The sequence below is a fragment of the Schistocerca piceifrons genome, chromosome 6 (genome assembly GCF_021461385.2).
Source record: "Schistocerca piceifrons isolate TAMUIC-IGC-003096 chromosome 6, iqSchPice1.1, whole genome shotgun sequence".
In the NCBI taxonomy this organism is placed as follows: domain Eukaryota; kingdom Metazoa; phylum Arthropoda; class Insecta; order Orthoptera; family Acrididae; genus Schistocerca; species Schistocerca piceifrons.
Window position 1 is genome coordinate 321,539,878 of NC_060143.1, and position 24,493 is coordinate 321,564,370.

The following is a 24,493-nucleotide window of genomic DNA, read 5'->3' on the forward strand; positions in this document are numbered from 1 at the left end:
ATGAACTAAACTAAAGTAAGTGTGTTCGCGTATTATTTAACTGATTATTATTGACAGTGTCTGCTTACTACGCTGTGTTGCACGGGATCAGTGGGGAACGTCTGATTTACACTGGACGAACCTGCCGTTTTGTATGTTCAAGATATCCAGTTACTTCAAATAAATAGGCTAACACGGTCTTACCAGCAGACCTCCGGTCTTCCCCACGTGACCACCGAAAGTTAATAATTATTTCAAATGTTTTCAGGAGATCGACTGACAATTTTCGTCGCACCGAGACTTCGAAATTGCTTCACTGACTTATGGAATTTAAGTTAAGCTCAATTTAATCAGGATAGAACAGTATTGAACTGTGTGAATGTGATAAGCCTGCTTTGTGAATGAAAATTCCCTTAACATACGCATGTTTTTACTATCCTGATCAGTGAAGCTAAATCAGGCCGTTATGAGAGAGGTTTTTAAATTTTTTGAATACCACAAAAAATATTAAATGTGGGTGGTGGTGCTGTTGAAGAAGGCTAGGTATCATTGTGTGGCCTGCATCTCGTAATGTTGCGTAAGCAGGTGGCTATGAGAAAAGAGAAGATTTGGAAAAAAATTGGTGACATTGACACCGTATTTCTTAATAACTTGCTACATTAGAAAATCATTTACAAACTATGCTGACGTTCCTTTAACCTCGTTATTCAAGACCCACCGAAATTCAAAGAGAGCATACAAGAAGTGAATCACTTTACAGAATACACTCATATATTTATATCAGATAATCGAATAGACTTGTTACTCAAAGAGTGATGGGTGGGGGGGGGGGGGGGGGAGGGGGCTTCCAAAGTGTGGCGTACAGAACACCGACCCCGAGTACAGACAATTACGCACGAATTGGCCCGCCACTAACATATACAACAACAAATAGACAAACATGTACAAACCAGATAATAAAGAAATATAAAGAAATAACAAATAATGTCACGTAAGGTCTTTATTTACTGAATTTATCTTGTCTTTTCCATTATGTTGCAGTAGGTGCTGAAAACGACCTCCCTCTGCTTCAATACAATTTTGGCGCGCCATAACATATTAATATACACATTGCACAACTCTGTCGCATCATCTTCCAAAATTTCATTACGAATATTGCCCTTCAAATCTTCTAGCGTTATTGAGTTATTTGCGTACACTTTTCTCTTTAGACTGCCCCACACAAAACTCACGAACGGTTAGGTCCGACTAACGCGGTGGCCACAGTCCTTTGCTAACGGTCCTTTCTTCTGTTAATCTTTCAAGATTTCATGAGATTTACTCGAGTGAAGTGTGACAGACCGCTTCATCCTGTTCAAAGACAACATACGTATCGGGTATCAACGGTGCGTAAAATTCCTCAACGATTCGCATAAAGACAGCAGTGCTTACTGTTGTTTCAAAAAATATGGAACCCACAATCCGACTTGCTGACGCGGTGCACTACACTCTGATTTTTTCAGTGTGAAGATATTCCTCAGTAAACGAATAAGATTGTTTGTTGACCAGGCTTCATCAGGCATGTAATACTGCAGTGGATCCAACATTCCATTCTGAGCTGTTTGAAATAGCGACGTACAGTCAGTCACAAGTATTGCTTTATCTTTCTTATGGCTCTGAGCACTATGGGACTTAACTGCTGTGGTCATCAGTCCCCTAGAACTTAGAACTACTTAAACCTAACTAACCTAAGGACATCACACACATCCATGCCCGAGGCAGGATTCGAACCTGCGACCGTAGCGGTCACGCGGTTCCAGACTGAAGCGCCTCTAACCGCACGGCCACACCGGCCGGCTATTTATCTTTCTCATTCAGTTATTGGACACATGGAATTTTGTAGGACTTCATCCCCATGTGGTGTAAAACATCTTGTGAAGACCTATGCGAAACGTTCAGTTGTTGCGACAATTTAGGTATCAGTTTGTTTGGACTATCGGACATCCGTGCTCGAATATTGGCGATCACAGGACTTGTACGAACGAATGGGTCTCGATTCTATTTAGGTTTTCAACTGACCCTGTAGTACGCCACTTTGTCAAAAAAATCCTGTATACTGCTCTTTGCTGGTATGGAAACACTAGGAAACTTCTTTGCAAGAATGTCCCACGGTTCCTTAAATAAACCTGTAGGCACCTCCACTATTGCGATTCTTTCTTGAAGAGAATAATGATTTCTCGCTGAGATATTTATTTCACACGTCTTAATCAATCCGCAATGGCTTCGTACTGACAATACAAAATGTAATCGTAACAGCTTCGAAACAATAGATAACAACTGACAGGCAACAATGAGCAGTCTGGTACTCGGAACAAGTTTTTCGTGCGCCATCCTGTAGTGTCTAGCATGATGGGGACAGTATATTTAGATATTCCGCCGAATGTTCTTTGTGAACGTGTTCCAGTCGTGTGTCTCGATCCTGTTCACAAAGAACTCACTTCAGTTTTCAATCAGAATGCCGAGTAACGACAGGAAGTTTACCTGCTTAACCATGAAGTCAGAAAAAAGCAAGCTATTCCTTCACTAATACAGCTAATTACATTTGCAGTCTGTTGCTTAGGCCAGTATCATGTGGCAGCCGCATCAACGGACTTGCAGCAATGTGCTGTGACCTCGTGACCGAGTAGAACCAAGAACGGAATAAGGGTATGTAAGACTTACGAGTAACTGGGACCCACATCACTCGAGTGCTCAATGAATTCTCGCAACAGGCTGTCTGCTGGGAAACCTAGAAACAATAATACGCATTGACTACACACGGACTATAAGACCCCACGGACTATGAGACACACTGTAATTTTAAAGCATTTTTTTTTTTTTAAAGAAACGTCTTTCTTGGTGATTCTCATTTGATATTTGTTCTCTGCGCAGGTGAAGTTTCGAACCGTTCTGGCAGATGGCAGAGACCTAGTACAATGTCAAAAGGGCCTCTACATACCACTTAGGTTACCAGCAGAGTGCTGTTATTGCATTTTTGTGTGCAGAAAAAGAAACCGTCGTGAACATCCATAACCGTTTGTGTGCAGTGTATGGCGATGCTGCAGTTCATGGGAGTACAATTGGGCGATGGGTAAAGAAAGTTACAGTCTCAGGAAATACAGAAAAAGGGCTCCATGGCTGGCTGCTGTGGCCGAGCGGTTATAGGCGCTTCAGTCTGCAACCGCGTGCTGCTACGGTCGCAGGTTCGAAACCTGCCTCGGGCATGGATGTGTGTGATGTCCTTAGGTTAGTTAGGTTTAAGTAAAAAATGGTTCAAATGGCTCTGACCACTATGGGACTTAACTTGTGAGGTCATCAGTCCCCTAGAACTTAGAACTACTTAAACCTAACTAACCTAAAGACAGGACACACATCCATGCTCGACGCATGATTCGAACCTGTCACCGTAGCGGTCGCTCGGTTCCAGACTGTATCGCCTAGAACCGCTCCGCCACTCCGGCCAGCTATGTTTAGGTAGTTCTAAGTCTAGGGGACTGATGACCTCAGATGTTAAGTCCCATAGCGCTTAGAGCCATTTGAACCATTTTGAGAGCTCCATGATCAGCCACGCTCGTGACGTGAGGATGTTAATATTCGTGCCGACCGGCGTATTACAACTCGCCAATTGGCTCTACAGTTGTCGGTCAGCATTGGAAGAGCACCTGCAATGAACGAGACTCTCGGATATTCGAAGAGGTGCTCATGATGGGTTCCACGAATGCTCACTGCGGACCACAAGATTCAAAGAAACACCGTTTCATCTGAATTGTTGGAGCGTTTTGAGACCGAGCGAGAAGCCTTTCTGTCAGAGATAGTTACGGAGGACGAATGCTGGGTGCACCACTTTGCGCTGGAAACAAAAAGGCTGTCCATGGAGTGGCTTCATCCTCATTCACCACAAAAGAAGAAATTCAAGACAACACCCTCTGTCAGAAAAGTCATGGGGACAGTCTTGTGGGATTGTGATGGCGTGGATGTGATGCCAAGACGGTCAACCATCAATTCTGAGGTATACGTGAAGACTCTGAATAAACTCAAGACCGTTTCCGGCGTGTTCCATCGGACAAGAATCCAGCAAAAATCTTGCTCCAAGACGGTCATGTACGCCCACACACAAGTCTGAGAACCCGGGAACACATCGCCAAATTGCGTTCGACATCATTGCCTGATCCACCCTACGGTCCAGACCTGGCACCCTCAGACCTCCATCTCTTTGGGGCGCTTAAAGATTCTCTACGGGGAACACACTTTGAGGATGGCGAGAGTGTCAATCATGCAGTGGAAACATGGCTACGCCTACAGGACAAGAGCTTTTATCGGCCGGGAATACATGCTCTTACACAACGCTGGTGTACTGCCATAGAACGTGATGGAGACTACGTAGAAAAATAGGACATGGACAAGACATTTTAGTGTTTATTGTCACCAAATTCTAACTCTTAACAATAAATATGTTTTGAAAAAAAATGTCGGATATTACTTATTGAACGACCCTCGTACTTGAGAAATATTCTAGGATGGGTCATATGAGTGTTTGATTATATAATTTCTTTATAGACTGATGGTATTTCCCTAGTATTCTACAACAATAAACCAACGTCTGTCTGCTGTAAAAATGTTTTGTAAAAATGTTTCATGTACGACTCTGCCAATGTGATCGTTCCATTTCATATCTCTACAGATTATGACATCCATGTATTTGTGTGATTTAACAGATATCGCCTGTGACTGAGCCGGCCGTGGTGGTCTAGCGGTTCAGGCGCTCAGTCCGGAACCGCGCGACTACTACGGTCGCAGGTTCGAATCCTGCCTCGGGCATGGGTGTGTGTGATGTCCTTAGGTTAGTTAGGTTTAAGTAGTTCTAAGTTCTAGGGGACTGATGACCACACATGTTAAGTCCCATAGTGCTCAGAGCCATTTGAACCATTCGAGCCTGCGACTGAAACAGTCTGTTATGTTAATTAGAAACCACTTTTATCTTGTAGATTTATCGATTAGGTGTGAATTCAGAGACAGCAATCGAAATTGACGAAAAGAGCGGAGAAGCCAGCAGAATTTTATTACAGACTCTTGCTTTTCACGAATAGACCCTGTAATGCCTAAGTACTATTACGAGTGACTGTGCTCAGCCCAGTTAAGATGACTGAGGGCTGTGTTTGCGCCCACAGCTTCATATCCGGCATCACGCTCCTGGGCATGGCCACGGAGGCGTACCTGTACGGCGCCGAGTACGGCTACGTCGCCATCGGTGTGCTGGTCAGCGCCATCATTAATGCGGTCGCCTTCCTGCCCGTCTTCTACGATCTGCAGATCACCTCCACGTACGAGGTATGTTCGTAAATATCTCTCTTACAGGTCCGACATAGTTTTATTGACTGAATCGAGTGTCATGGTCAATGGTCATAAATTAAGGATAATTTCAGAATGTGGTGCCACATAACGTGGCACTACACAAAACTGGACCTAATAGCATTGTCACATAGGGAACACTCACGACACAGATCTCTAAGTCCACGGTATTGGTGTTGAGAAAACCGTCCCGAAACACATGTGCTACAAAACGCCACTGCTTCCTACACATGCACTCCAACATCAATGTGGGATATGATCACCATGCACACATACACAGGCAGCACAACGGGTTGGCATACTCTGGATTAAATGGTCGAGCAGCTGCTGGGGTATAGCCTTCCATTCTTGCACCAGTACCTGTCGGAGCTCCTGAATTGTCCAAGGGATTTGAGGACGTGCAGAGATACGTCGACCTAGAGCATCCCAGACGTGCTCTGGAGAACAGGCCACTCCATTCGCCTGATATCTTCTGTTTCAAGGTACTCCTCCACGATGGCACGTCGGTGGGGCCGTGCGTTGTAATCCATCAGGAGGAAGGTGGGACCCACTGCACCGCTGAAAAGGCGGACATACTGGTGCAAAATGACATCCCGGTACACCTGACGTGTTACGGTTCCTCTGTCAAAGACATGCAGGGGTGTACGTGCACCAGTCATAATCCCACCCCACACCATCAAACCACGACCTCCATACAGGTTCCTTTCAAAGAAATTGTTGGTATCTGGTACCTGGTTCATGCCAGATGAAAACCCGGCGAGAATCACTGTTCAGATTATACCTGGACTCGTCCGTGAACATAGCCTAGGACCAAAGTTCCAGTGACCATGTACTGTGTTCTTGACACTAGGCTCTACGGGCTCTCCTGTGACCAGGGGTCAGTGGAATGCACCTTGCAGCTCTCCGGGAGAATAAACCATGTCTGTCCAGTCGTCTGTAGACTGTGTGTCTGGTGACAACTGTTCCAGTGGCTGCGGTAAGGTCCCGAGCAAGGCTACCTGCAGAACTCTGTAGCCGCCTGCTGGCACTGATGGTGAGATATCGGTGTTCTTGTGGTATTTTACACTGTGGACGTCCCGTACTGTAGCGCCTGGACACGTTTCCTGTCTGCTGGAATCGTTGCCATAATCTTGAGATCACACTTTGTGGTACACAGAGGGCCCGTGCTATGACCTGCTGTGTTTGACCAGCCTACAATCGCCCTAGTATTCTAGCCTTCATAATGTCAACAATATGTGTTCTTTGAGCCATTTTCAACACACAGTCACCATTAGCACGTCTGAAAACCTCTGCGTATGTGGACTGTTGCCAGCGCCACCGTGCGACGACCGCAGGTTAAATGCACCGCATGGTCATACCCCGAGGTGATTTAAATCCGCAATCCGCCCACGAGAGCATTGTTTCACCATGTATCAGCAGTATCCTTAATTTATGAGCATGAGTGTAGGTAAAATTCGACTGCTAGAATTTGACGACACACACTGTTCTGTCACATTAATGTGACCAGCTGTCAGTAGTCTGAATAACCACCTTTTGTAGCACGGACAGCTGTGACACCTGCAGGAAGAAAGTCATTGAGGCTCTGGAAGGAACCGACAGTTAATTGGAGCCATGCCGACTGCGGTTCGGAGACCGTTTGCGCTACCTGTTTCGGTGGAGTACAGTCCTACAAAGGTGATCGAACGAATTCTCTATTGGCTTTAAATACGGGAAGTTTGGTGTATGGGAAGAACGGTAAATTCATTCTGGTGCTCTTAGAACCACACACGTACAATGCAAGCTGCGTGACACGTTGCATTGTCCTGCTGGTAGATTCCATCATGCTGAGGGAAAAAAAACTGCATGTAGGGGTAGACATGGTCCCGAACGATAGATATGTACTTTTGTCGATCCACTGTGCCTTTCACAATGATAAAAAGACTCCAAAGTCCATAACACTCCCTCCTCCTGCCTGGACCTTTCCAGCGATTGTAACAGGGTCTTTGCTTTCAGGAGTTTCACCCCGTACACACCAACGGCCATGTGACCAGTGGAACACAAAACGTGATCTCAACAGGCCATATGTCACCACTCAGTGGACATCTGTTTGCGATACTGGCGTGCAAATTCCACCCTCCATCTCTGACGAACAGCAGTCAGCATGGGTGCCTGAGTAAGCGCCTACTGCACGGGCCCATGTGCAGCAACGTTCACTTAAAGGTCGTTGAGGAGACAATGTTAGTAGGCCATTGGTTTATCAGGGTTGTCAATCGCACAACAGTAGCTTATCTATTCTCCTGTACACATCTTCGAAGCCGTCATTCATCCCTGTGATGTGTGGCCTGTGGTGCTCCACAGTTGCCTCAAATCCGGTTTTGGAAAGCGCCATTTTGCCACGCGCCGTATACTTTAATCACAGCAACACACGAATAGTTTAAAAAATTAGCTGTTTCAGAAATGTGGCATTTGGCTGCGATCATTCCCATTGTGGTGCACGGTCAATCAAAGGACATCTACAGTTAAGTGGGCCTCAGGCCCTTGATGAAGAGTTCCAGAGGCATGCCGATGAGTGCTCGGCATCCTGTGTGGCAATTGATGAAGATTATTTATTTTTAACAAATACCTTATAGGAGTTTTAGCAACGTTCTTGGATCCAACTGAGTCTGGTAAGCTTGAACTTGTAAGACTTCAGTTATACATGAATGATTCGCTAAAGACCCATTACGGTTTATGGCTGGGCTTTGGGTAAGTGAAATAAAAGTAACAGTGCCTTTGATATATGTGCCTTTTTTAATATGGTGCTAATCTTATTTTAGATAAGCTGTTTTAACGTCTTATTCTCCAGAAGCCTGTAGTTTTGTTTAGGGCCACAGGACCACTCCCTCTTTGGTACGATTTTTTTTTCCGGGTATTTAACTTTTAATATACATAACGATACACATGTAACATGCTGGATATTATTTCGGGCGTATTATTTTTGGCACAATTTCCCATTTTTATCTGTAATCCGTTTGGTGTAATCATGTATATTATTTGTGCAACTCCGCTCTCTTAATGTGAGAACAGAAAGAGAGCTGATAGTCTTCGTGCCAACTCACTGCACTGTCCAGAGCAACTATCCGTGCCTGCGGGTGAACGTAGAGAACACTGGATAGTCTCCTAGTCGAGGTGCGACAGTGCCACTACATACAGAACGTCATGCGCGCTCGATTAGCTCTGTAGTCTTTCTCTTATGATTGTACAGAAACTATTAATCAAAAAGATTTGGTTTTTATGTTGCGTACAGCTTTAAATGTGAGCTTCATGGTGAAGTGTCTCTCGAATGGTCATACCTTTGGTGGCGTTCGCATTTAAGTAATAGTAATACATCACGTGAAATTCGAAAAAGTTTGCAATGGAAAATATGGGTCGCTATTTTTTTTGCATTTGGTGCATTTTACACCATATGTCACTGCAAATGAAATTTAGCTAAGATAATGAATTTTTCTTTATAATTGGGACGAGGTTTCCAGTCTCGAGAAAATGGAATTTATGTAGCACATTGACTTACGAAAGCAAGCGTACGAGAATGAACTGCTGAACCGTTCGAGATAGCGAAACTAGATTTTTTCAAATGATAGCACACATATGGAACAATCTTATCTGCATCGATATAGCCGAAGCTACAGTTTGTATTTAACTCTTTGAATCCAGCACTTTAATTTTTAAAAACTCGTGGATAGCTACCGAAAAAACTACTGCATTCAAAATAAACGTGAAATCTCTTATGTAATAGGTTTTCTGTAAGACATTTACCTGTCTGGTCGCCTGTTGCTTGTTTAATAACACACTCCATTTCTAGATTCTGCTGTAATAGGTATTACAAGATGAGTTTGCGCAATTTATACTGTGTTTCTGCAAAAAAAGCAAAATTTAATGTGGCGGTGACATAAATGTATGTGTTACTCAAAACTCATCACTGATGACGCTTCTCTGAAGAAAAATGTTTAACAATTCACATGAAAGTAAATCGCTTATTCTGTAGCAATTTCAGGGGAATCCTGTAACCCAATATATGTTTAATAATGAACAGCAAGGCCTTAAAGGAAGTTAGAACGGAATAAAAACATTTTCAAATTTTTCGCTTGTATCTCATTGTAAAATTTGCAATTTTCCGAATAAAATAATATATCACTCATAAACTCACATGGGAAGGATTTTATTTTAGTTTTTTAAATATAATCTACACGAGTTGAAATTGTTAAAATTTTTACTTGTATTATTTCAAGATCTAATAAGATCGGTAGTTTTTTATATAGCAGGCTTTGGATTGCTGTTTTATAAAGGTCATGTCCAGAAGAGGATGGGCACGAGGTTGACGAACTTGAAACAAAGTTTGAGAGACAAGAAACTTTCTGATGGTAAAACCACATGAGACAGACTGACAGACAAAATGATTGACGAACTACAGCATTATTATGGAATGAACGTTAGAAATAATACTGAAGATTTGTTGAAAATGAAGCAGGCAGTATGGGCTAACTTCTTGCACAGACTGTCAACTGATGAAAAACCAGTACACTACCTTTGCCCTCCTGGAACTGGTACATGGTGCAATTACCGCAATGCCCAGTGCTCAAACAGTCATACAGCCATAAACAGTCCTTCCCAGCAGCAGTCATGGATTCATAAAACTTATTTATAGAGACCTGACAAATCCTGAATTATTGAATAAGTGTCTGCGTGGTTAGACTCAAAATCCCAATGAATCGTTCAATAATCTTATATGAACTCGCTTACCAAAAAAGTTTCTGTTGGAATGAAGGCACTAAAGTGGGGGGTCAGTGATGCTGTTATTGCTTTTAATGATGGCAACATTGGTAGGGTGAAAGTGACACAGCATATGAGAATTAATTCTGGTGTAAACTGCATTAGAGAACTTGAACCGATGGACAAGGTTCGCACTGATAAAGCAGAGTATGCAGCACAGTTGGCCACTAAGGAGTCCAGAAAGAAGACAAGACGTAAAAACTTGGAAAAAGATCAAGAGGATGATATACAGTATGATACAGGGTGCTTCTGAGTGACTAAAAATAAAAAATTAAGCATACATTAAGTGAGTTACAGTCTTTTGAAACTTAAGAAGCCGTTTCTGAAAATTTACATTTTCTGTTGCATTTTTCCCTAAATCTCAGAAACCCCTTCGAGTAGAGTATTCAGATTTTCAGGGAGTAATAACATACATATCTTCAGTCTACTGAACTAAAGAAAGAACGTAATGTGTTTTGCATGCTATCACTTGCCAAAATCTCATATCGATATCTCGAGCAGTTTAGGATATGTGAAGAATGCTATGAAAAATTTAATTCTCGTATGCATTTGGTCATCAGTGAACATACTACAAAAATTCCATTTTATTGGCAGTGGAGGCGGATAGAGACCTCCTCCCAAGTCGAAACAAAAATTCATTGTTCATAATTTCAGGTAACATTATTGGGAAACAGCAATCCGTCAGTTAAGTAAAATTAGTTAAAAGCATTCTCGATCACACAGTCATTTATTAAAAATATGACCGGTTCCGGCCACTATTACGTAGAAGGCCATCTTCAGGTAATACACCACCCCGCTATGCTGACCCGACCTGTTCCACGTGTCATCAGTGTCAATCAGATGCAGCATTATGTGAAGATGGCCTACTACTAAAGGCTAAAACTGGTCATATTTGTAGCAAATTACCCTGCTATCACGATTATTTTTAACTAATTTATCTTAGCTATATTTCGTTCGCTGCAACATATGGTATAATATGCACCAAACGCAAAATCGTATCGACCTCCATTTTCATTGCAAATTTCTATAATATTACGCAAAGTCACACTAAAACGCGAATATCACATTAGATATTACCATTATCGAAATTTTGGTCACTTCACCATGAAGATGACATATGAAGCTAACAGGAATGTCATGTTAATTTTTTTTTTTTTTTTTTGCCGATTAGTTTCTACAAAATCGTTTGAAAAAGACTGAAGGGCGTGCGCCTCGATTCTGTCAGTACAGCGCATTGCCAACCGGCGCGTCGAAAGTGGGCAAGGAATGTCTCGTTCATTCTTTCCCGCAGGGAGGCATGGGGCTACGTCAGTCAGCGTCGCCAGCCGGCTGCCATTGTGTGCTGCCTCATTAGATAATAAGGGGATATTTTCCGAGCTGCGTCCAACCACCATTGACTGGGTGTGCAGGTAGCTCTCTTTCCTTCTTTGCGCTCTCTTATGTTGTAGTACAGTAGGCTGCCAGTGTGGTTTTCGTAACTGAACAAGTAGAAGGTTGTTGTGAATGAGCTATCAAGTACTGCGCGCCGTGTTTACCACAGAGACTGTTTAGAAATTTGTTTCCATTTAAAGAGTCTAAAGCTTGTAAAAGGGCAATTTAAAATTATTCATATGGGTGATTATTTCTTAATTTGTGCAAAATCTCCTTTCTTAATACTTCTAGGAATAATATAAAATTTGTGACAGAATTTTATAATTTGTGGCCTATTTCGCATGCTTCCTGTGTTGTTAACATTTCATTATTGTTTCGATGTCAAACAATTTGTGGATTCATTAGTGTAAGTTCTACTCCCAACTTCTTTGCCCTGAAACTATAAGATTCGCCGTAGTATTTTTGTAACGAATAGTCCTTTATAACTATTAAACTCTCATTTATTTAAAATTAAGTTGTGCAGCTGATTGAGGACGTTCTTGCCTGTACCCTTGGTTTGCGATTGTGTTCTTATTTTGTTGGCATCTTTCCCTGTTTTACTACCGGCATTCTTTAGAAAATATCAACGCCACTTGTATGTTCCAACGTTATCCTTCCGTTCCATAAATTTTTTCATCATTATTGGGCTTTACAAGCCATGAAGACTCTTCGCTGGCAAATAAATGATACTAAACCACACTTCCCTGCTCTCGCAAGTAATTCTGCAGTCCTCCACTGTATAGTAAGGTCACAGGGAAAGATGGTCCAGACACCAATTATGACAAGAGGTGGCTGGATGTGGTCGGTTGTTCTCTGCCAAAGAGGGTACACCTGCAGTAACAGATGGTTCCGGTGAGATTACAGAAACCTTCCTTACTGCTGTTTCTTTAGAATCATGGGACTTGGGAACAGCAAATAACACTGGTGAGCAAGCTGGATACAGCCTCCAGTATGACAGCTTGTGGCTGCTGATCATGTGACCCACTGCTGCTGCTACGGCATTGCTAGAAGCTCTTATACCCCAATCGAATTATGAGTGGCACGGCAACGGTAGAGGAGTGTAGATGTAGCTACATCACACTCCAGTACCTCAGAGCATGCAAGTCCTCTGTTGACACCGTAGAGGAGGCAGGGATGATTTGTGTTGTACTTCCAAAAAGGCTGGTAGGTATGGCGGCGTTATCAGCACGTTGCTGACTGTCCTAGAATGGGCGTCAGCCCCAGTTATCCAATGATGATGAGCTGGATCAGTAAATCAGTAAGGTTTAAATCCTGCTGCTACAGCTAACTTCACAGCAGTGGCTGCGTATGTGCATCACGCCAAATGATCTGGATCAGAGGCAATGAACAGCTGTTGTAACTGAGATTGCATCAGGCTGTAGCACTTCCTGGCAACCGGACTGGTGTCAGCCCGTGTGGTCTGGCGACACTGGTGGCTGAGTGCATCAACCTCAGTCAGAAAGCAAGATAACCAGGGTTCCGTGACAATGCCTAAAGGAAAGCACGTTTAAAATATATCTGAAGTGCACCAATGTTAATCATGTCAGTAAGCCGTCATCAGCTGACCGCAGTTAACTCTGTGTATTGTACTGGAAGGCACTCTGGAGATGCAGAGCTGTTAATAGAGACATAAATTTGCACACGGCCGCCTATATGCATACGTTTTACAGACAATCGCTGGTGAGTGACGTCATTGTCACATCCTCGAACTTCTGTCAACAAGCAGAAGTGTGGTTACATCTCTATTCTAGTCCATTTTTTATGTTTGACAAAATGAAAAACAAAAGAACACTAAGTTTTTGAGATAGGAGATGGATGCACTCCTCGAATTGGTCGTGCTTATGCATGAGCTTTTGAAAATACAAGAACTGATGGCTGTAGTACAAAAGGAGAAATGTACAGAGTCTTGTGTTGGTCATTGTTTCTAAATACATAAACTGTATGGTAATTAACACATCTAATTGTCATTTTTATTAGTAGTGTGCGTCTTCTTATTTCTAAACACGTATTTCTCACAAAAATACATTTTACAGTGCAAACAAAAATCCCTAATTACCGACTTGTTAATAAAGCTCGTGTGGGTAAAAAAACTACAAACAAATTTTTTTATCTTTCTGCATTTTATGCTTCATGTAAATGCTCATACAACATGCAACTTTGTTCAGAAATTTGTGTCCACCTGGAAATGAACCAACACTCCCCATGCAATGAGTGAGTGCCCTGCCACACAGCCAAGCTACTTGTCGAAAAGAATTCTACTTGATTGTAGCATATAATGCTTGGTAGAAAACATAGAAGTCGGTTTTCTCATGAATTTTTTAAGTTCCACCGACTGCTTTGGGAGAGGTATTTTTGTGATTCGAACTTCAGTTTATATATATATATATATATATATATAAGGGGTAGGGATGGATTTGAAAAAGAAGCGCACCCTCCGCAAGTACGACTTTATTCATCCAGTATTTCAGACTGAAAGCACTTACTAACTTGTAGTAAACTTAACGAATATTTTTTTCTCTCGCTGAGAGCTTCTACAAAATGATGAAACAAAAAAGATTGGTTCATGATTTTATTCAACTGCACCCACTTATTAATTTAGGCCATACAGTGTCTGGATATTCTTAAAACTGCAGAAAATTATGAGAAAATCATTATTTTTGTCTGTTAGAGATTTTGTCGTTCAAATATGCACCAGGCCACTTAATGGACGGTACAGTCGTCAAAATAATAGTTTTGTTCAAATCTGTAGAATTCCAGGGGAAAGTCAGCATCACAATACTTTAATGAGTTCTTCTTTCTTTCCACAGTACTTGGAAATGAGATTCGGCAAAAGCGTGAGAATTCTGGGCTCTTTCTTCTTCATAATTGGTGTGGTAAGTAATAGTTTTGTAAATTGATCTTATGTACCTTATCATGATGACAGTCTAGTGTGTGACTGTGTTTCATTTGAAATGTGAGGAAAAGGGAAGGGCTAAGGATTTTCTTTCCTAGAAAATTTCGCGTTAACTGTGTATGTTGTCTTATCTATAAGAGCAGAAGGGGGAAGGTGCGTTCTTAAGGACAGTGAAACAAGAAATTCTTCGCATATCCATGTAATTTTAAGCTTTTCTTAGAAAAGTTATTGAATGTATGAGTTCCTAAAAAAACAATGACGTATGTAGAACGTATGTAGAACACCTAATATAAAGGAGTGTCTACATTACAAGAATAAGAAATGGAACATCTGATAACCCTATGGATATTGAATTCTTCATTTTCACTTCATGTTTGGTTGGCATGGGTATGCTGGCATGGGTATGCTGGCGTTGACATTCCTCTCCTGGGGCAAGCTGGGCCACAACTGTTGTATCTGATCCTTGATGTCCTTGATATTCACAGTGAAGCCATGACCTTGATGCCACTGAATGCAGTCCATGAGGGTGTTGCATTTGAGTCAAATTTTCATAGAACTTAGTAGTATGAGCTCGCTTATTAGTATGACCTGGCCTGGCCTGGATGAATACACTGAGTTGGTTTGGAAGTGTGCCGTAAAAAAGGTATGTCACAGATTCCAGCTTCCTCATGTGTCGCTTCCTATGCAACAGTATCGTAATGCCATTTTTCCACAGGACAACGCTTCCTCACACATGTCATGTGCCTCTATGAACTGTTTGCATGATGTTTTGGAACTTCCATGGCCAGCAAGATCCATAACCTGTCCCCAGTAGGACATTTGTGGGACCAGCTCAGACATGGTCTTCCCACCGTGAATATCAGGGACATCAAGGATCAATTACAACAGTTTGCCCAGTTCGCCCCATGAGAGGCCACAAGAGTGGAATACTGTTACAGGAGAGGCGACACATGAGGGTGCAGGATGTCTGTGACACACCCCTGTGCTTCAGAATTCCCTCAGTACGATCCATGACCTGAAGTCATATCTAGTGACTCCAGCGATGGTGGTCTGGCTTAGTGCTTAACCCTGATTGATTGCTGGAGAGGGTGTGACACGATTCATTGGCACTCCATGCTTGCTGACCACCCTACCACTAACAACTCAGCCATTTGTGTTGCAGTGTTTGTGGCAGCCTACGCTTGGGGTAGTCTGGCTGCTGCAAGACTACGATCAGTGGTATGGGACGATAGAGAGTTTTGAGGCTGTTCATAACTTGTTCTTGTACATCAGGCACAATGTTAATGGGATACGATGCGATGGTGTACATTACAGCGATTCTCCATTCTGTTGGTTGGGTGGTCTACCAAAAACTTGAAGATGGGTATGCTGGCGTTGACATTCCAGTTCAGTTCAACAAAGGATACTGCCACATTGAATGCTCCACGAATCTTTATACTGCATGATTCAACCTGGTAGCCAAATAGAGAACTACAACAAGGTCCTTTTCAGATTCACTCAGGTGCCGATAACACAATCTCACTCGAGTACATGGTGCATATGTATATTATGGGGGAACTTGCAAGACCTTTGGCTTAGTATCTTCAATGGAACACTAATGCGCAATGCCCAAGTTCCAAATGTTTCTTTGTATCTTGAATGTTTCATCTAAAAATGTCTGTGTGTTGGATTGTCTGTGTTTCAGATATGCTGGATTCCCCTGGTCATTTTCATGCCTGCCATAGCTTTAAACCAAGGTGAGAATTACCTGTTCATTTATGCTCCACTTCTTTTTCTATAATGAGAAAAGTATAATGAACATGCTCAATTCGACAAAACTTTATGATGGAAATTATAATTTTATTAATGTAATTAAGTCCTAGGTATCCTACAATTATCCATAACTATATTCAGACTGCACATTTTGAAAAAGAATTAATTATGTATGAGATTTGCAACAGATGTCCTAAACACATGATATATCTGCCTAATATAATTTATTATCTAATACAGACAATCGAGGAGTAGCAAGTGATACAGTCAGTGATGCATTTTGTAGCACATTTTGAGCCACGTTAAGCCCTGTTTTTCTGACAAATACCAATAATTTTGTCCTTGTTAAGATTGAAGGATTTAGTGTACTAACGTTCGTTTGTCTACAGATTCTCGACAAAGTTCATGGCTGCTTGCACGAAATTTACTCAGAATCGTACACCTTCTTTATGTAAACGGTTTTATAGGCTAAATTTAGTTATGAATATTACGTGACAAATTAGAGGTCTGAATACTCGTCAATACTACAGCCAGAGCGGAAAAATGTGATTCGCAAATTCGTTCAGAGTGGTCTACTTGCAAGTCACTTGTAAATGTAACAGTGACATGAAAATTATATATTTGGCGGAAAATATGGAGTTTCTGATCACCTACAACGTCATGAATCGTTCACATGCTTTCGAAGACCCAAATACATTTCATGAAAATGATCCTTCGCAGCGAGATGACAAAACTGAAACATTACTGATAGAATGATAACTTGAAACTGTTTGACAGCCTGCAAAATAATATCCAAGACTCCGGTATTTTCATATTTTTAATTTGATGAGATCAGATTAAAGTCTTCGTTCCCACTCACACATAGGACAGGATTTTACACATGCAAAACTTTTTGCCTTACAATTTAATTAAATAATAATGGTGATGCTCACACATTGAAGATGTCATAACCCAAATCTGAATATCTGTAGTGAAGCGTACATGTTGAATAAAGTGTATGCACGCTGTAGTTTGCAACTATTTTACGTTTTTCCATGTAGTTCAACAATTTTCACTCTGACGAAGAGAAGGCTCAGGACGGTGGATCGATACCGAAGAACGGCCTGAATAACGGTGGTGTACAACCTTGTAGTTTAATGGAGATAAATTTACACCGCCAAGACAACTGTGTATGTGTGATGATAGACTGGTACGCTTAGCTGTCTTCTGTTCGTTACAAGACATGTAAAATTTTTATTTTTCTATCTTCTTTGACGTCAAAATGTGTCGTTGTTGAAATGGTCTTCACTCTGAAGATTGTTTTGATGCAGCTCTTTCAATGTTACCCCATCTCGTGTAAGTCTCTTCATCTCCGAATAACTACTGCACCGTACATTCTTGTGACCCAGCATGCTGTATTCATCTCTTGGTTTACACTTACCACTTTTATCACTAAATGATATTTAATCGAAACCCTCAGCTGCCGACAGGTGTCGTTGATAGACCTCAGTTGGGACAGCTGAAAATGTGTGCCCCGACCGGGACTCGAACCCGGGGGTCTCTTGCTTACATAGCAGACGCTCTATCCATCCGAGCCACCGAGGACACATATGAACAGCGTGACTGCAGGGACTTATCCCTTGCACCCTTCCCGTGAGACCACATTCCCAACAGCCCACAATCTACATACGTAATGTACCTAATAGCTATTGGAGAAGTTGCACGGCCATCAATGGTTTCTGTTCTTTCGAGAACAGTTACTATCTTCATATATACATAAAGGCTACCTGGTCATTGACCTTCGTCTGTGCGAATGCGGACAGGTTGCCCGAACTCTTACGGGAGTCGTCACCTTAGTGTGCGCGAGTAATGAGTGGATGGGCAAATATCTATTGGGAACAGTACGTATGTAGATTGTGGACAGTTGGGAATGTGGGCCTCACGGGAAGCGTGCAAAGGATAAGTCCCTGCAGTCGCGCTATTAGTCTGTGCCGTCGGTTGCTCAGCTGGATAGAGCGTCTGCCTTGTAAGCAGGAGATCCCGGGTTCGCGTCCCAGTCGGCACACACATTTTCAGCTGTCCCCATTGATGTATATCAACAACACCTTTCGGCAGATGAGGGTTTAGATAAAGTATCATTTATTCTAGAGTAGCTGCACGGTCATCAATGGTTTCTGTTCTTTCGAGAACAGTTACTATGACTTCCCTACAGTACTAAACTGGTGATCAATTGACGTCTCAGAATGTGTCCTTGCAATCGATCCATTCTTTTTGTCAAACTGTGTCACAAATTTATTATCTGTCAAGTTCCGTTCCATACTTCCTCGTTAGTTGCACGACCTTCGCATCTAATCTTCAGCGTTCTTCTGCGCCACCACAATCAAAAAGATTCTATTATCTTCTTGCCTGAACTGTCTCACTTCCAGACAGACCTACACTCCAGACAAATACCTTCAAAAAAGACTTCCTAACGCTTAAATCTATATTCGATGTTAACTAATTTCTCTTCTTCAGAAACGCTTTTCTTGTCATTCCCAATCTACATCTTACACCCTCTGTACTTCAGCCCAAATAGCAAAACATATCTACTACTTAAAGGTTATCTTTCCTAGTCGAATGACCTTAACATCGGCTGTTGTAATTCGACTTAATTCCATTACCCTTGTTTCGCTTTTGTTGATCCTCACCTTACATAGTCTTTTGAAGACACAGTCCATTCCGTTTAACTACTCTTCCAGGTCCTTTGCTGTCTCTGAGAGAATTACATTGTCACTGAAAACCTTCAAAATTTTTATTTTTTCCATAAATTTTAATTTCTTAAAATTTTTTTCCTTGATTTCCTTTACTGCTTGCTCTATGTACAGATTTAATAACTTCCTTCTCAAACACTGCTTCTCTTTCATGCCCCTCGACTCTTATAAATACTGTATAGTTTCTGTACAATTTGTAAATAGGATTTTGCTCTTTGTATTTTACCCTTGCCTCCTTCAGAATTACAAAGGTTGTATTCAAGTTAACGTTGTAAAAAGTTTTCTTGAAGTTTATAAATGCTATAAACGTGGGTTTGCCTTTGCTTAACCTATCAGCTAAGGTAAGTTGCAGGGACAGTATTGCTTCATGTCTTCGAACACATCTCCAGAATCCAAACTGATCTTCCCCAAGTTCAGCTTCTTACCAGTTTCTCCAGTCTTCTGTAAAGAATTCGGGTCAGTATTTTGTAAACATAATTTGTTAAACTGTTATTTCGGTAATATTCACACATGTCAGCACCTGCCTACTTTGAAACGGCGTTATTACATCCTTCTTGAAGCCTGAGGGTATTTCCCCTGACTCATACATCTTGCACACCAGGCGAAATACTTCTGTCACAGTAGGCTCTTCCAAGAATATCAATAATTCTGACGGAATGTCGTCTACTCTAGTGGCCTTGTTTTGACTTAGGCCTTTCAGTGTTCTGTCAGATTCAATATAATTAAAACAGTTGCTCATTATAATGGATATAAACCCATAATAAAACAACCCCACAACAAAATGCAGACAAAAACCATAGATCCACTTCACAGCCGTCACTTCAAGCCAAATCAGTGCACCACAGAAGCAAAACCTAAATACGCTACTCTCCCATACATAGGCCCACTATCATACCAAATAGCAGACTTATTTAAAAAGAAAAAATATCACAATCAGCTTTTCCACAAATAATAAATTATATCAAAAAGTAATCCATGATGTAAATACCACCAAGAGTCCCTACCATAAATCAGGAATATACGAACTCAACTGCGATACATGCCCAAAATTCTACATTGGGCAGACTGGCAGAAGCTTTGAAATTAGATACAAAGAACACATTGATGCTTTAAGACTTGGAAACTTGAACAAATCTGCAATTGCAGCCCATATTGCTGGAGAAAACCATTCAGTGGGAAACATTGAGAACAACTGTCTTCCATTTTCCTGTTTCAGTCAATCGTTGCCTAGTCCTCACTCTGACTCCATCCAAAGTCTCGTATTTCACGTAAGCGTCTGTTCCCTTCGGGTAACTATCCAACCAACAGTCACAAAACACTTTGCGATACACGTTTCATCATCACATAAGCTGAACGCTAAATACTTGCAGAAATAGGGCCAACACACTCCAAAACCGATGACGTTCAGCTGTGATATACTCGATGACTCAACAATAGCAATTTAATATCTGCTCACCAACGGCTACATTGCAAGACGCCACAGAAGCGACCTCATTCTATGACTCACAAAGTGGGACTGTAATCTATTCTTCGCCCATAGGTAATTCTCCTCACTGACGTAACTGCTATCCCTCTAGCCGTTACTATCTCAAATGGTTCAAATGGCTCTGAGTACTATGGGACTTAACATCTGAGGTCATCAGTCCCCCTAGAACTTAGAACTACTTAAACCTAACTAAGGACATCACACACATCCATGCCCGAGGCAGGATTCGAACCTGCGATCGTAGCGGTCGCGCGGTTCCAGACTGTAGCGCCTAGAACCGCTCGGCCACTCCAGCCGGCTTGTTACTATCTCATCATTAACAATGGTATATTTACAATTACATTTACTTATTTATTTCACACACAACAACATTTAAGTATTTAACATATTAATGATGAACAAAAAGTCTTTAAAAAACTTGTAAAGTAAGTAGTTGATTATTTACAATCTTTGTCGCTACGTAGAGTCACGTTACCGTACCGTACATTCGCAGCTTATCACCTTTCGTTAACGCTTACTATTGTCGCTAAATGGTTTAAGCGTCTACAAAACTAACAGTCGTACTAATGTCTGTATCAAGACAGAACCTCGAGGTACTGATACGTATAGCCAACACAACGAATATAAACTTGACCTTTAAGAACTTATGTAACGGTTAACACGAGCATCGTTAAATCCCTCCCCCCACCCTCCTTCACCCTGCACCTCCCGACAAGTCAAGCGCCCAAAGACAGTTAACTGTGCTTGCAGAGCAACTGACAAATTGTTGATTCCAATCATGCTACAAGGACAGAACAAGTGACACTGTTAGAGCTCCTGGCTGTTTCGTAAGTGTAGTGTGTTATATACACGGTGTTACAAAAAGGGCCTGCATCTCGTGGTCGAGCGGTAGCGTTCTCGCTTTCCACGCCCGGGTTCCCGGGTTCGATTCCCGGCGGGGTCAGGGATTTTCTCTGCCTCGTGATGGCTGGGTGTTGTGTGCTGTCCTTAGGTTAGTTAGGTTTAAGTAGTTCTAAGTTCTCGGGGACTGATCACCGTAGATGTTAAGTCCCATAGTGCTCAGAGCCTTTTTTTTTTACAAAAAGGTACGGCCAAACTTTCAGGAAACATTCCTCACACACAAATAAAGAAAAGATGTTATGTGGACATGTGTCCAGAAACGCTTAATTTCCATGTTAGAGCTCATTTTACTTTCGTCAGTATGTACTGTACTTCCTCGATTCACCGCCATGATTTCATACGGGATACTCTACCTGTGCTGCTAGAACATGTGCCTTTACAAGTACGACACAACATGTGGTTCATGCACGATGGAGCTCCTGCACATTTCGGTCGAAGTGTTCGTACGCTTCTCAACAACAGATTCGGTGACCGATGGATTGGTAGAGGCGGACCAATTCCATGTCCTCCACGCTCTCCTGACCTCAACCCTCTTGTCTTTCATTTATGGGGACATTTGAAAGCTCTTGTCTACGCAACCCCGGTACCAAATGTAGAGACTCTTCGTGCTCGTATTGTGGACGCCTGTGACACAATACGCCATTCTCCAGGGCTGCATCAGCGCATCAGGGATTCCATGCGACGGAGGGTGGATGCATGTATCCTCGCTAACGGAGGACATTTTGAACATTTCCTGTAACAAAGTGTTTGAAGTCACGATGGTATGGCTGGTACGTTCTGTTGCTGTTTCCATTTCGTGATTAATGTGATTTGAAGAGAAGTAATTAAATGAGTTCTAACATGGAAAGTAAGCGTTTCCACCTAACATATTTTCTTTCTTTGTGTGTGAGGAATGTTTCCTGAAAGTTTGCCCGTACCTTTTTGTAACACCCTGTATAATAAATATTCCACACCCAATATGGCCAGGATGAGGATTCACCGCTTCTCAAAATCATGAAATGCAGTGAAGATGATAAACTGTGAATGCCTAATGTTAGGAAAGCGATCGTGGTAGACACGATAGTGCGACTCTTGCGTTGTTCCTTCCCTCACCTTGATATGTAATCGTCTTAGTGAGCTGAAAGAATTCGTAATCCATGATAGATTCAAAAAATAGCTGCTGTAAAGCACAACAAAGTCTTAGAAGCAGAACAACAACGAACCTCGAATTGGCTATTCCGTAACTTGTAAATAAGAATTCGAAATAATAAGTATATAAAAAAAAATCCTCTCCTCGTAAAGTTTGTCAGTGACGGCTTAATAAACAGTGTAGAAACGATCAGGGCATCACTGTAGTCACATTGGAGGATATACCCTTATGTGTATAATATACTAGCTTTGTAATTTCTCTTTTTCTTTCTAAACAGGTACACATACATGAAGCAGACCCATTTACACATAAAAAATAAATGACAGACAATGATTTTTAGGATTAATTTACCTAGCTTTCCCCCTGCAGCGTTGTCCACTTACACATTTGTCACATATATGTAAAACAAAAGTATATTTTACGCATATTTAGCATATCTCACATACATTTGTACATATGTTTCATCCCAAACGAACTTCGCTCTGCAGTTAGATATAAATTCTGGGGAAACTTACACTGAAGTGACAAACATCATAGGATGCCTCCTAATGTCATGTTGGACTTCCTTTTGACCAGTGTAGTGCAGCGACTAGACGTGACATAAACTCAACAAGTCGCTGAAAGTCCCGGCAGAAATACTGAGCCATGCTGCCTATACAGCTGGCCACAAATGGGAAAGTATTGCCGGTGCAGGATAGTGTGCAGCAACTGACATCTCGATTATGTCCCATAAATGTTCGGTGGGTGGAGAAATCATAGCCACGGACTGTCCAGAATGTTCTCCAAACTAATCGTGAACGATTGAGGCCAGGTGACATTGTCATCCACAAGAATTTAGTCGTTGTTTGGGAACATGAAGTCCATGAACGGCTTCCCATGGTTTTCAAGTAGACCATTTCTAGTCAACGATCGGTTGAGTTGGACACACAGTCCACACCATTAAGGAACCACCACCAGCCTCCACAACACGGTCCATGGCTTCGTGGGGTTTGCTTCGCATTCAAATGCTACCATCAGCTCTTTTTTATCAACTGAAATCGTGACTCATCTGACCAGGCCACGGTTTACCAGTCGTCTGTGGTCCAACCGATGCGGTCGCGAGCCCAGAAGTGCCGCTGCAGGCGATGTCATATTGTTCACAAAGGCACTCACGTCGGTCCTCTGCTGCCATAGCTCGACAAACTTTTGATACTGTGGATCACTAAATGTTGAATTCTCCAACAATTTCCGAAGTGCAAAGACTCATGCGTCTAGCTCCAGCTACCATTCCGCGTTCAAAGTCTGATAATTCCCGTCGTGCGACCACAAACGCGTCAGAAATATTTTCACATGAATCACCCGAGTACAAATGACAGCTCCACCAACGCGCTCTCCTTTTATACTTCGTGTACGCGGTACTACCACCATCTGTATATGTGTATATAGCTATATCATGACTTTTGTCACCTCAATGTTTAATTGTGCCAGTAATTGATGGTCGTTTCGTGAATAACTATCGCTGGCATCCGTCTAATTCTCCGCTGTTTTACACCATGCGACTCTAGAGAGAACGTTAAATATATCTGTGGTGTTGAGCCATGTGGCATGATCTTTCGGCCCGAAACATGGTGGTAAAATTAATGGTTCCTTACACGCCACTCCTTCTATCCTCACCCCAGCTCTAGCATTACTAGAGGTACTTTAATCCCACTGTACTTTTATCCATGTATGTGCAAAGTTTGGTGGAAGTTACTGAGTTATCTCACACCCTCAGCCTTGGGGTTGTTAGGCAGCGTAATTGCCACAATAAATTTTTGCAGTTAGCATGTGATATATGTGCAAATGATGGTAGAAATTGCTTCAGTCGTGGCAGAGATATGCTGATATGTCACTAATCTTTGCACCCCGCCCCCCACCTACCTACAAATGTGGGTTGAAATGTCATCCTGACTGTCAGCAGGAAGTCTAGCGACACTGAGAACTATGGTTTCATACCAGTATTGGTATTTATGGAATACTTTTAAGTGTCACATCTTGCGGTTGGGGTATATTATCCACTCATTATCTTTATAAAAATAATT

At 41.9% G+C, this 24,493-nt stretch overlaps 1 protein-coding gene across 1 annotated transcript in view; it reads left to right on the top strand.

Moving 5' to 3' along the window:
- Positions 1–24,493, top strand: part of LOC124802741 (sodium-coupled monocarboxylate transporter 1-like) — a 183,821-nt gene that overhangs the window by 53,586 nt on the left and 105,742 nt on the right. Inside the window, exons 3-5 of the mRNA XM_047263724.1 lie at positions 5,166–5,325; positions 14,352–14,417; positions 16,122–16,173. Coding sequence (XP_047119680.1) covers positions 5,166–5,325; positions 14,352–14,417; positions 16,122–16,173 — 278 coding nt within the window. The remainder of the gene's footprint in view (positions 1–5,165; positions 5,326–14,351; positions 14,418–16,121; positions 16,174–24,493) is intronic.